Source organism: Marmota flaviventris, chromosome X, assembly GCF_047511675.1.
Source record: "Marmota flaviventris isolate mMarFla1 chromosome X, mMarFla1.hap1, whole genome shotgun sequence".
Classification (NCBI taxonomy): domain Eukaryota; kingdom Metazoa; phylum Chordata; class Mammalia; order Rodentia; family Sciuridae; genus Marmota; species Marmota flaviventris.
The window spans coordinates 69,540,079-69,554,501 of record NC_092518.1 but is presented as its reverse complement, the minus strand read 5'-3'; the positions used below and the strand labels follow the sequence as shown (position 1 = coordinate 69,554,501).

Here is a 14,423-nt window from a genome sequence, read left to right as displayed (position 1 = left end):
ATATTTTTAAAAATTGCTATTGTAAAGTCCACTGATGCAGATCTTCCTTTTTCTTTGATAAATAAATTTATCTTACTCCTTTAAGCACCTAGCAGATTCTAGAATTGTTTATCACTAAAAAGTTCTTGCCTCTGTTTTAGCTTTTGAAAAGTGAGTTTTTATTCTAACTTCTGTATGGATCACAACCACAGAAGATTGATACATAGAAAAAAGCGAACTCCAAATATTTTCCATGACTGGTTTAACATGTTTAAATGAGTGAAAGTAGAAAAAAAGAATGGCTATTGAAAAGGGAAATTAGAAATAAAATGGATGTACAGTGTCAAACATTTTGCAGAATGGAGTACAAGGTACTTGTCAGGAGATAGTATCTCTCTCTCTCTCTCTCTCTCTCTCATAGAATATACTTATTTTAGGATTACTCTGATATTTTATTTGTGATGACTAAATAGGGATGTAAATATCAAGTCAACTTCTGAAATGTTTTCAGACCTGCTGTTCAAATATTGGTGAAGATTAAGAGAAATGAGAGAGAGAGGGAACAACAATTGAAAAAGCAGGAAAAAAGAAAACAAGGTAAATGGAAGAGTAAGAGTAGCTTTTTCTTACTTTTTAAAATATAATTTATCTTGGGATAGCTAAATCCTTTGTAATGTAGCCTTTCCTAGCCTTTTTAAAAATTTAATATGGGATATAAAATGACAACATAAAGCAAAGAATATCTGAGGTTTGGTATTGTTGTATTCTGTGCAAAATGGAGGCTAAAATGGAAAAGCTAATCAGAATATTCTGCTCCATAATAAACAGTTGTAGCTAAAGCTAAGTAATCTTATGAATTTGGAAGGGTGAGAAATTAAAAGTATTCCTTGATGGTCATGGGGATTTTTTTCCGTTTACTTCCATATTTGTAAAAATATATGTTCATTAATTAAATACTAACATCTTCTTGAGTAAATAGCCATCAAGTTTAAAAAATATTGAAAATACAGAATTGCAAAAAATTGTGCTGTAAATGGATAATAATGAGTGTAATGCATTCCACTATTGTCATGTATGTAAAAAATAAAAAAACAAACAAAAAATATTGAAATATTGTGTAAAGGCAACTACAGCTGAGATTTCAGACTCTAGTGTAGCATTCTCAGTCACAAGCAATTTCGTTCCACAGGGGAATTTTGACAATGTTTGGAGATACATACATCCCACGATATGAAGACCAAAGCCCACAACAAAAATTGCCAAACTCAAAATGTCAGTAATATTCAGGTTGAGAAGTCCTACTTGGTTTGGAAAGACCACCTGCATTCAAAATCTTAGTCTCACTACTTAATAGTGTGTGAACTCAGGCAAATTATTTAATTCCTCTTGTCTTAGATTCCCCATTTGTAAAATGGGGATAATAGAATTTATTATGTAAATATGCCCATACTCTGCTATGAAGATTAAGTAAGTTAACATACAGTGTTTGATGTAGTGAGTGCACAACAGTGTTTATGTGACTGTTAGTTGATTAGAGCATTGGCCATAATCACTACTGCTTGACTAGTCAATATGTGGAAGGGACTTGAGGAACATTTTAATGATTCATGTATATGTCCACACTGCCAGTATCTTTGTAGTGGGATTTTGGGAAGCAAGGACCTCAGATGCAATTTCAGGAGTTGTACTTGCAAGTAGTATATATGTAAACTCATTAAGAATGTTAGTGTGCTATGGGTATAATGCCTGCAAAGTAAAGCTGAAAGTTACCATAATCATCTGAAGAATCATATGACTATATATGAGCATTGATCTGAGAGTTAGGCACTTTATACCTTTTAAATGTGACTTTCATGGAGTAGTAGTATCCTTGGAAAAGTAAGTTGTTTTCTTTGGCCTTCTGTTTGTCCCCATGTCAAATGAAGCAAATAGACTAAGCATTCTTCAGAGATATTTTCATGTCTGACTTTTTATTGGGGGGTGGTAGTACTGGGGATCAAACTCAGGGCACTCGACCACTGAGCCACATCCCCAGCCCTATTTTGTATTTTATTTAGAGACATATGGAACTGAAAAAGCTCAACAGCAGAAACAAAACAATCTGATTAAGAATGGGTAATAGCCAGGTGTGGTAGCTCAAGCCTGTAGTCTCAGTGGCTTGGGAGGCTGAAGCAGGAGGATCACAAGTTCAAAGCCAGCCTCAGCAAAAAGTGAGGCACTAAGCAACTCAGTGAGACCCTGTCTCTAAATAAAATACAAAATAGGGCTGGGGATATGGTTCAGTGGTCAAGTGCCCCTGAGTTCAATCCCTGGTACCCTCTCCCCATATAAAAAGAATTGGCAATGAACCTAAATAGATATTGTGAAGTCACAATGAGGCAAATTGCTTGCTATGAGTGATTCCATCTTATGGGAAATAGTATAGCACATGGGGAGAAGGTTACATTAGGTTAAAGAAAATTATGATTAGAGAAAAAATAACATATGCTGTACAAAGGAAAAATTATCTGAGTTCTGCAAACAGAACCTTCCAGGAAATTAGAACATTACCCTGGGTATGAAGTTATTAGTTACAGAATGTAACATATACTGATAAAAAATAGAATCCCTGCTTGCTGGCATGCTAAGCTACTTGCTAATGGTAAAAGGATGAGAAAACTAAGAGCATCTTGGCACTTTCATGGCTTAATCTGCCCCATAAGTTAGTTTTTCTTTGCATAGATATCATGACATTGTGTGCCCTGTGTGTGGAACCTGTTCTACAGACTTTGGAAACACCTTTGGCAAAAGGAATATTGGATGTCCAGTCAGTAGGTTGATAACAAGTCTCAAGGACTTTCCCTTTGAGCCTGCAACAATGTCTTTTTTCTCTTTCTCAAACAGATCACATATTGGGAATTCCATTTCTCTTGAAGTTAAATGACATGCCCTTCAGCTACAAGGCTTAATCAAGAAAATAGGAGGATCTGTTCCTTTATCAGATATATTCGAATTTTTGACTGTTGTTAGGGAACAATGCCCCTGGTATCCAGTCATTGATATGTTGGAGGCAGAAACCTGGGAGTGCATAGGACAGAGTCTCATGATGTCCATAGGACCAGTTACATTAAAACATTTAACTACATGGAATTAATACCATTAGTTATTCAACCAATCCAAACTCTGCAGACATCAAATATTACTCTTTTGGAAAACATATGAAGGTACTTGGAACCAAATAATTGGATATCTACCAGAATCCACATAAAAAGCAGAACTTTATCTGTTATATTTGCTTTAAAACATTTTTCTGGCTCACCACTTAATTTCATTGTGGATTCCCAAAATGTGTTTATATTTTTTCAAAAATTATTGGATGCTAATCTTAACCCATCAAGAGATTCTCCTCTGATTTCTCTTTTTACCATGCTGTCTACTTTGTTGACCTATTTTCAATTCCAAGGTCATAAATATTTAATTCCATTGTATCTTATAAATTTTATGTGTTTTAATTCATATTTAGTTCATTTATAAATTTTTAGTTAATGTTTGTATGCTGTGTGATGTACAACATTCTTTTGTGCTAGAAATCCAGTTGCCAAATCAGAGTTTGTCGAAAAGACTATTATTTAGTGTTTTAATGAATTTGTCATTCAATGAAAAGTCACCTGTGCATGGATATATGTGCTTATTTCTGAACTCTCAATTCTATTGTATTGATGTTTATTTCTATACTTATGCCATAACAACACTGTTTTGATTACTCTACTTTTGTGGTAAGTTTTGAAATCTGGAATGTAAGTTATATGAACCCATTTTTCTTTTTCAAGATTGTTTTGGCTTTTGGGGGTTTACCAATTCCACATGAATTTGATAGTAAGCTTTCCCAGTTCTTCAAAAAATTTGGAGTTGAACTTTTTTATAGGGATTGCATTGAATCTGTAACTCAATTTGTATAGTATTCACACATTAAGAATATTAAATCTTCCTATCCATGAACACAGATTTTTTTCCATATAATTAAGTATTCCAAATTTCATTGAGGCATGATTTTAGGTTTAGTGTGTTTCATTACCTTGATTAAATTTATTCTTAAGTATATTATAAAAGGATATTATTGTAAATGAAATTGTTAATTTCACTATTAGATTGTTCATTTCAAGTATCACAGAAACACAACTGATTTTTGTGCATTGATCTTTTCCCTTATTGCTTTGATAAACTTATTTATTAGCTCTAATAACTAATCTAATCACTAATAAGTGATAATTTTATTTCTTTCCAATTTGAGTTTTCAAATTTTCTCTTTTTTACTTAATTAATTGCCCTGGATTGAAATTCTAGTACAATATTCAATAATAGTGGTAATAGTGGGCAACAATTTTTTCTTGATCTTCAGAGGAATACTTCACTCTTTCACTATTGACTATAATCTTAACTGTGGGCTTTTCATAAATGCTGTATGTGATGATGTGAAAGTTCCCTAGTATTCCTAGTTGTCTGAATGTTTTATTTAATCATGAAACAGGACTGGCTTATTTCAAATGCCCTTTCTCTATTAACTGAAATGATCATGTATTTTTCTCTTCATTTCATGAATATATATTTTGATGTTAGATTATCTTATACCAAGTAAACATTTCTAGGATAAATTCCACATTATCATGACATATTATCTTTTTAATAGTTTGCTGTATTAGATTCAATAGTATTTTTCAAGCATATTTCCATTGGTATTTATAATGACATTGATCTCTAATTTTCTTTTTGTGTGACTTCTTCCATTACCTTTGGAATTAAAGTAATGCTGGCCTAAAAAAATGAGTTAAGTAGTGTTCCTTTTCCTTGTACTCTTTGTAAGAGTTTGATAAGGATTGGTTATTGTTCTTTTTTATTTATTTATTTATTTATTTATTTATTTTAGTTGATTTTATTTTTAAAATACATGACAGTGGAATGCATTATAATTCTTTTTTTAATTCTTTTTTTATTATTAGTTGTTCAAAACATTACAAAGCTCTTGACATATCATATTTCATACATTTGATTCAAGCAGATTATGAACTCCCATTTTTACCCCGTATACATATTGCAGATTCACATCGGTTCCACATCCACTTTTTTACATACGGCCATACTAGTGTCTGTTGTATTCTGCTGTCCTTCCTATCCTCTATTATCCCCCCTCCCCTCCCCTCCCCTCCCATCTTCTCTCTCTACCCCATCTACTGTAATTCATTTCTCTCTCTTATTTTTTAAATATTTTGAATAAACCCATCTTGTTCTGGAGTTATCATTTTGGAGAGATTTTTAATTATAAATTCAATCTCTTTACTTTGTTATTGGTGTGTTAATTTTTTTCTGCTTCACTCAGTTTAGGTAATTTGGATGTTTCTAGGTAATGTGTTTATTTTATCTTGGTTATCTAACTTGTTAGTAAAGAGTTATTAATAGAAGTCTCTTATGATTCTTTATTTATGTGTGTAAGGTTGAACAAATACTCCCATTTCCATGTTTTATTTTATCATTATTTTATTCTCTTCCTCATTAAGGATTTTTCTATTTTCTATTAATTAGCTTCTTTTTGCTTTTGATTGTTTTTCCTGAATGCAGACCATTATATATGAAAAATTATAAAGATCATTTGAGGCTTGTGATGATATTATCTTCCATTAGAGAGAATTTAGTTTTGATTTTGTCAGTTACAGTAGGGGGATATCAAATTAATGCAATCAGGGATAATGCTAAAAACAGCTTCAGTTTTGGGGAGATCTAGTTTCCTTCTGATTTATCATTATACCTAGCATGTAACCCATTATTGCTCCTAATTTAAAGCTTGGCTGGCCAAGAATACCCATTTTATTCACTTAGTTATATAAAACTAATGAAAAGTCTGGTCAGCTTTTCAGCTTCTTATCAACCAATTTCTACTCAGCCTTTCAGTTTCTTGGTTGCCTATTTTAAATTGATAAATAGACACAAGATCAGATCAGGGTAAAAGGTGAGATTGATTATATTTAGCTTCTTTTCTTTATGGGATATTATAACTATAAACTCCAACTTGCCTTAATATCATTTTTTTTTGGTACTGGGTCTGAACTCAGGGATACTTGACCACTGAGCCACATTCTCAGTCCTATTTTGTATTTTATTTTGACAAAGGTTCTCATTGAGTTGCTTAGCGCCTCACTTTTGTTGAGGCTGGGTTTGAACTCACAGTGCTCCTACCTTAACCTCCCAAGTTACTGGGATTACAGGGATGTGCCACCACACCCAACACCTTAATATCATTTTGATGCTCTCAAATAGAAGTGCTTATTTATTTCTAGATTTTTATGTTTTACTTTGTAGGATGGTTAGTCTAATAAGAATCTGCAGTGTATTTGCTTGAAATAGCAGCCTAATTTTGAGGATATTTATGAATCATAAATTTTCCCATGACCTTTCTCAACAGTAAGGCAAGAAATGGTAGAGACTGAATGAACAACCCTATCTGTATATTAATGCAGAAAATAGTTGGACTCTAATTACCGATATTCTCGTCTTTTCATACATTTACCCTCACCTGAAGAAGAAATTTCATTCAATTAACAAGTTTGAAATCAGGATTTGAAGATTAAAAGAGTTATTATATCTAAACCTTATAATTAACTGTACCTTGCAAGTTGTTAACTACCATATAAGCATGAGCTATTATCATTATTAAATATTCTCCCATGGAATCAGACTTTGAATTAATTCCAGAAAAACAAATACAATTTACATATACATGATACCTGTGATAATGAACACTAGTTTAAGACTTCCTGGTATGTTTAATCATGCCAAATATATTGATTTTTTGAAAAACAGGACTTCTTATGTTTACCTAGCTGGCCACAGATGCCTAAGCTCAAGAGATCTTTTTCCCTTAGCCTCCCAATTAGCTGGGACTACAAGCATGCACCATTATGCCCAGCTCACATCCAAATGTTTATTAGATCACGCACTATTTACAAACATTATGCTGAATAACCTTAATAGAAAATAATAGCAGATTGGATCTAGCCTCAAGATAATCAAAGTCTATTTTTAATACATAATAGATACATTAAAGTAAACATTATATGTTTACATATTTCAGTACTCTGCTAATATTTGAGGGAAATCATTTTGTCTTATTCATTTTTATTTCATCTATGAAGCCCAGTACATGGATTTATATAGTGCTGACTCACAAATAATTATGGAATTAAAACAATGTTAGAAATTAGCATATTCCTAATTCAGTGAAATAATAACAACAAAAGAAGGCACCCTGTTGGATGGATGAATATATAGCTGGATTGTACGGATACATGTATGGAAAAATAAATGAATGGATATAAGTATAAATAGGTGAATGAATGAATGAGTTCTAAATTACTCCTTAAAGAATATTATGTTATGATAAGGGGGAAAAGTCATGGTACCAAAATTTAGGTAGAACAAATTATATGACAAAAATATAGAGCCTAAATAATCTATAAAACATTTAAGGACAAAGGAATAAAACATTTTCATGGTAGTACAAGGGTCATATAAACTATGGTAAAATAATAGATTATTTTTAACCAAAGAGGACCCTGAATGGCAGTTTATCAAGATCATACAATTCTCCCTATATAATAGGAACCATTTGAAAATTTTAATGGCTATTTTAGAAAAATATAGTATTAATAGTAAATTCAGACTGAATATGAAAGAGATTTGAGGTAACAACTCCATTTGGTAGCTATATTAATATTCTATCTATTTTCTAGCAAAGTATAGGCTAAAATTACAGTGTTGGCACTAAAAATGATAAAGAACAGACAGATTATATACAAATTATTAAAGATAAACTTACTAGACTTTATGAACAAATGTATATGAAGATGTGTGGGGAAGAGCAAAACAAAACTATGTCTTACCTGTTCAGAGAAATGTTTCAGTAATGTGATATGTTTAATGAGATGACTTTTCAGACTGGAAAATTCTGACATGCAATCAAATGGAGGCCTGTCGGGGAAGGATGACAAAGAGATTCCATCAATCTGAGTTTAACTGTACCTTAGGAAATTGAAAATAACAATCCATTATATAGAGAGTTTTAAATCAAAAAGTGCCAGGAGTCAGTTAAAATCTATTCATCACAAAATTATATAAAAAAGTAACATAAATCTTATATAAAAGCTTTAGTGTGCAGTATTTCTTTCACTTCAATAAAGTGGCAGGATGGTAAGAGCAAAATATAAAATAGTTATTTGTGTTTATGAATTGCTTTAAATAGGTAAATGTTTTATATTACTTCCTTTTCTTAACTTCCTTAGTGTATATAAAAGTAACAGAGAAGGCAGGAAAAGAGTGTAAAATATGACCTAAATACACCATTGAAAAATAAATATTGCCTTATATTGAATTTACTTTTTGACACAAAGGGAAATATTTTATTTAAAACACTATAGATAACTGAGAAGTTTGGGTTTTATTATTCATGTCGAGCATAATTTTTAGTCTTCTGCAGTATGGGAGACATCTAATCACAAGTGGAATTTTGAGTACATTATAATACCTGTATAATTTTGTTGAAAAATGATGAGACTTCATCTGTATATTAAGAACATTTCAGAAACGGAGAACAGTTTTCAGAATGTCAATTGTAAAATAAATAATCAAGACTATAGTATGAATCCATACTTACCCTCACAAAGTATATGAAACTTTATTTTTAAGAATCAGATAGAAAAAAAGAAATTCATAAGCTTACCTCTCAATTGCTAAGAGACTATAATCCTTGGTCTTTGCCTTAAAGTGCCATTTTCTAGAAGTGTATTTCTATAGCATATAGTATTTGTAATGACTGAAATTACCTCTTATAATTAAGAACATAAACTTATATGGCAAAAATTACTTGCCAGGATACACAATTCACTTTTCTATAACTCTCCCCAGGGAATGAAACCTTTCGGGGAAATTCGTTGAGCCATTTTTAAAAAAAAATTTATCTATTTGTGTGTGTATATGGCTCAATGGCTAAACACCCCTGGGTTCAATCCCTGGTACCAATAGAAAGATAAAAAAGAGAGAGAGAAAAAAAAATAATGTCATCCCCCTTATTCTATTCTATCTCTTATTTTTGAACATAAAACATGCTCAATTTATGTTTCCCTACCAGCCCTTACCAGCAAAATTTTATGCTTATATGAGTGATCTTGAATCACATTATGCCCAATGAAATAATAAATTCTTTTTGTTTTCAATCAATAAACCACCAACAATTTTAATGGCAAATGGAAACAACATTATGATAAAAAAATCTTATCAACAGATTTCATTTAGTACCATGAATAAAGTCTTTCAAAAGTCTATAATTTCTATAGTAAATTTTACAATATACCTTCTGTTACTTATTAAAGAAGCACTAAAAGGATATTTTATCATAGAAATATAAGCTTATAGTGCTTGTAAAATAAACTTTTTACATAGTATAGGGCAGTTGAAAAAGTTCAATTAATTCACTTTAAAGTCTGAATATTTTACCTAAAAAGAAGAGGTAACTCATTTGAGGAAGAGATCAAATAACAGGCTTTCCCCCCTTTTATTCATGATATCTTGAATTAAATTCTTGAATCAACTTCAATTCTCAAATTCTATTGTTCCTCTTACCAAAAGGATTCACAAGACCTATATTCTCCTTTAATTGAAACTGAAATAACTTTAGGTTTGAAGTAATAGTTTTATTAAGCAATAATGCATCACATGAAATAATTGCTTTAATCACAATTCAAGAAGAATTCAATATTGAAATTAATAATTCAAAATTTTAAATTTTAACAGTATTTTTCCTGTGTTTTTTTTTTCAACACAGTGCTGAGGCTGCTTTAAGAATAAATTACGTAAATCACTTTGCCCAGGAATATAATGATTCAACATCAAAGAGGAAAGAAGGAGCAATTGCTCTAGTTGACACTCTAATTATATATGTGGTAAGGGAAAATATAATTATTATATAAGAAATTCAAAGCCAGGTGTGGTGGCACACACTTGTAATCCCAGCAGCTCAAGAGGCTGAGGCAGGAGGATCACAAGTTCAAACCCAGCCTCAGCAACAGTGAGGTGCTAAGTAACTCAGTGCAACTCTGTATCTAAATAAAATACAAAATGGGGCTGGGTATGTGGCTCAGTGGTAGAGTGCCCCTGAGTTCAATCCCTGGTACATCCCCCAGACACACCCCAAAAAGGAAATTCAATTTGGTTGAGCCCTAACTTCTAAAAAATCCTTGATGCTATCTTTTCATAAATAAGTCAGAAGAGTCCCTGATACAACTTGCAAAATGTAAAGACTTTACTAGAAGGTCTTTTTAAAATCAGTAGCGATTAAAGCAAAGAAATTTAAGAGTACTGAGGTGTTTTATAACAACCATGTCTAGTATAAGATATACCATTGTGATTTTTTATTTGTTTCATAACATTTTTTGGTGTTCAAAGATCATACTTTAGAATGATCAGTGAGTCTTCAGCTTAGTAAAATGTTATTCAGCATGAATATCTCTTATTTGTTGGTCACTAATTCTTAAGAAAATCCTATATGAATATGTAATGTTTTAAACTAAAGTTTAAACCTTAAAATAGAAGATCCTAAGGTGAACTTCCATATTTGAAAGACATGATTATATAAAATATGAGGTCATTTTGTATAGATTATTTTATTCTGAAAGTGGAATCTACCTGCCTTAAGAGATAGTTACTTTAAAATATAGGAAAAAAAATATAAGCCCCTACTAATCCTACATGGTCCCATTGAGAACAAATACACCCCCTTAAATTGAAGAATTTAGTGAAACTATCGATGATTAATTCTTAATATTGACACTATGATGTAAATTTTGTAATGAGACCACTTTGATAAAATGAGAAAATCTAATATTTTGAATTACCAACTTTTGGTTAAGCAGATTGCAATTTATTTTGGTGAGGTCCTCTTTTTGTCACTACTCCATCCTGTGGATATCTTTGCTATGTGACTAATATAATTTTACTATTTTTCTCCTTTAATTGAGCTTATTCCAAGGATACAAATCATTCCCTTTCTGGCTGTGTTTGCTGGGCTTTCAATGTTTCAGCTTGTTACTGGAAAGATATTTGTAAGAGACTCAAAAGGAAAGGGAGTAGAGGAACTAATTAATATGCTTAATTTCTTCTGACATGCACTTTAAAATTTCTTTGAACAAATGGGCCAATTGCTTCTTCATTGTTTTTCTTTATATGAGCAAATGGACTTTTAAATAAAAAATTAATTGTAATAAAATATATCAGAATGGATTGAAAAGAGCATGTAACAAAGAAGTGTAGGGGATAAGGTCATGACTTCTTGTATTTGCCTAACTTATCATAAAAACGGGATTCTCTCTCACAATCTACCCTCCCTTATCTTTGGATATAATGCTTAGAAGAACTGAAAGGTCTAGGAATATATATGCATAAAATTCTTTATTTGTATATAGAACTAAGAGTTAACAATAGTCTTTCATCAAAACAATAATTAGAAAGTTAAAATATTAATGCTGACCTAAAATTATTATAAAATCAAGATTAGAAATTTGATTTCTACAGGCTTTTCTTAGTAACACAGGGTTTTAAAGAGTACTAATTCTTATTTAACTAAAATCCCTAATTTAATTAATATACAAAGAAAAATTGTTTTTGTTAAAATATCCAGATATGATAATTAAGGACTTTGGTATAACTTCTGCATTCTTGAAAGACTGTAGAAAAACAAGTGCTATTTCAAATGTACCAGTGGAGTTTGATCTATAAAAGAAACCCAAAGTGAATCCTTTGTAAAACAAATATTTTTTTTTTTTTTAAAATTAACAAGTTTTTTGTAAAATTCAGATGATCAAATGTTTGTTCATTTAAAGAGATTAGTACAACTATGTTGTGCATTCCAGGGATATAGTCAGAGCAACAGTAAATTATCTCTAAACATCTTTGAAAGTGTGGAACTAAAATCCAGTCCATAGATAAGGTTTCTAAGGAGAAACAAAGAGGGAAAAAAAGACGACTACCTTAGGGATTTAAAGATCAGATATTAAGAATTACCTTTCCAGAATGTTTAGTATCATCTTGACCATATTAGTCAGTTCAAGAGCAGCTGCAAGAATATTATGAGGTGGTTGTTCAATAGTGCCATGTAGACTACGCGCCCTTCTTCTTTCCGATATCATGACAAGAACTCGATCAATAGCATGCTCAAGATGTTCACTTTGTTTCCCAAATCTGGTAGGCATCTTTTTGTCATTCTGAAATTAAAGTAGGAATTTGGGAGTAGAAATGAAGCAGTACTTTTCTAATACACTATAAATATGGAATAGGTTCAATATCAACATCATGCAGCCAAAGTAATGTAAGAGTGATGAAAAATTATCATCAAGTACTTTCAATACTTTAAATATTGTTTCTGGTAAGACATCACTCATGGCAAGTACAGGACACAAAAGTAATAAAGTTCAACCATGAAAATGTTGATGTTTTAATGTTTTTATACGGCAAAACTACTACAAATAGGACGTGTTAACTTTGATATTGCATTATTGATACACCTATCTCATGTCCTTTCTAGGGCATAATCTTTCAAGAGGAGAATCCATCCTACTTTACTCTTTGGACAGTATTGGGCATAGATAAAAGAGAAAGAGAACAAAGTCCCTTTTATTTATCTTAACTCCCTGGGAATTATGTATATCTCTTTTTGAGAGCTGATAATTTAAACATATATGAGCTGTAAGATTCTTATTTGGATAATTGTAGTTAAATGCAACACTTGATTAGGCACTCCCATTTACATGTATTCTTTGCATGAACATGTGTACGCAAACTGAATCACCCATAATTTATTTCCAGAAACTTGTGAAACAGCTAGCAGAAATAACCACAGAGTTTCAATAATGGCTACATGTGGCCCTTTAGAAAAAAGTTACTCTAGTTTGGCTATATAATGACCAAATCACTATTGATTTCCCAAATTCACACCATCTTATCTTAGTAATAGAAGCTTCCTGTTGGCCATAAATGGATTAGAGAAAATGAGGATTTTCTGACATATGCCCCATTTTTCCACTGTGGTGAAACAGAAACATATCTAGGTCTTCTGTGAGATTCAAATTTGTTAAAAATCTAAAATCTTAGGTAATTTTTTCTAAAATATAAATAATAGTGTCATTTTATCAATGCATATGGTATTTAAATATATCAAATGTGCAAATAGGAGACATTATTTATATATAATTACTATGTGTTAAAATGAATCACAGTAATTTAGAAATTCGTAGGTACTAAATTCTAAATGATAGACAATCTCTTTGCAGTATGAAGGAAATTTCACAGAAATTAACATTTACCCCTTCTGATATCTTAAGTAAATTTGGAATGACTTTCATAGTGAAGTTTTAGAAAATTACATTAAAATTAAACAATTGCAAAAACATTTTGTTGTTGAAGCTGATACCTCACCAGACCTTCAAGAGTGCAAAATTGGGCATATGTCTTTTTTGTTTTTAAAATATGTTTTGCAAAAATTTTATTTTTCTGTAACTCCAAAACATCTAGGTCAGCAAACTTAAAATTAGGCAATGTTTAGAATTTGGAAATGAAGTCCAGCAGTGCTATAATCAGAATTATGTCTGCCTGGATGGCTAACAGCAAATATCACCACTTAAATTGTACAAGAGAGGTCTTGTTGAAATTTTATAAAGTCATATAGATTAGCATACAAGTATGAAATTGTCACTATAAATTATACATAGCAATGAAGTCATGAAGTTTTCCAATTGTTTCTCATATTTTAACTTGTCTTAAGATTCTGAATCGTCTTTGAAACCACAAAGGCTACAGTGTACAAAAAGTGACATTTATTTATTTCAACACCTTTGAGAACCTATAAACATGTTTAGAGTCCAAAAAGACAAATCTTAGTGTTTCTAATAAATTTAATTTACTGACATTTGAGATTCAATTTTGATGCATGAAATTAAATAAATGAATAATTTTTCTACTTGACAGTTAACTACCTTTTGCTAATATATGATCTTTATTAATTTGAGTACAGAACTTTTAATAATTGATGAGAATAATAAAAGCAGAAAGGAATTTTGCATGCATTTCTTTAAGTTTTCTGTTAAGCTATGATAGGATCCCATTCACTACATACCAGTTTTCTCCAAATACTCAATATAGATATTGATATTGCAGTGTTCTAACATTATTCATCCCATTCCATGTGGATCAGTAGTAACGTCCAAAGAAGTTGCAACTTGAGAATGAAACATATGCATTTAGAAAATACCAATCTATACAGAGAATTCTATCTGATGTTTCCACTTATGAGACTTTTCTCAAATGTTTCTGAATAAAACATTGTGGATTTGTGTGATGGAAAATAGAATAGACATACCACAAAATCATCT

The 14,423-nt window shown here is 31.1% G+C and overlaps 1 protein-coding gene across 1 annotated transcript in view; it reads right to left on the bottom strand.

Moving 5' to 3' along the window:
* The window catches only part of LOC114091206 (uncharacterized), a 502,987-nt gene that overhangs the window by 321,515 nt on the left and 167,049 nt on the right, over nucleotides 1-14,423 (bottom strand). Inside the window, exons 4-5 of the mRNA XM_071606073.1 lie at nucleotides 12,061-12,260; nucleotides 7,890-7,977 (exon numbers count right to left, since the gene is read on the bottom strand). Of these exons, the coding sequence (XP_071462174.1) occupies nucleotides 7,890-7,977; nucleotides 12,061-12,260 (288 nt within the window). The remainder of the gene's footprint in view (nucleotides 1-7,889; nucleotides 7,978-12,060; nucleotides 12,261-14,423) is intronic.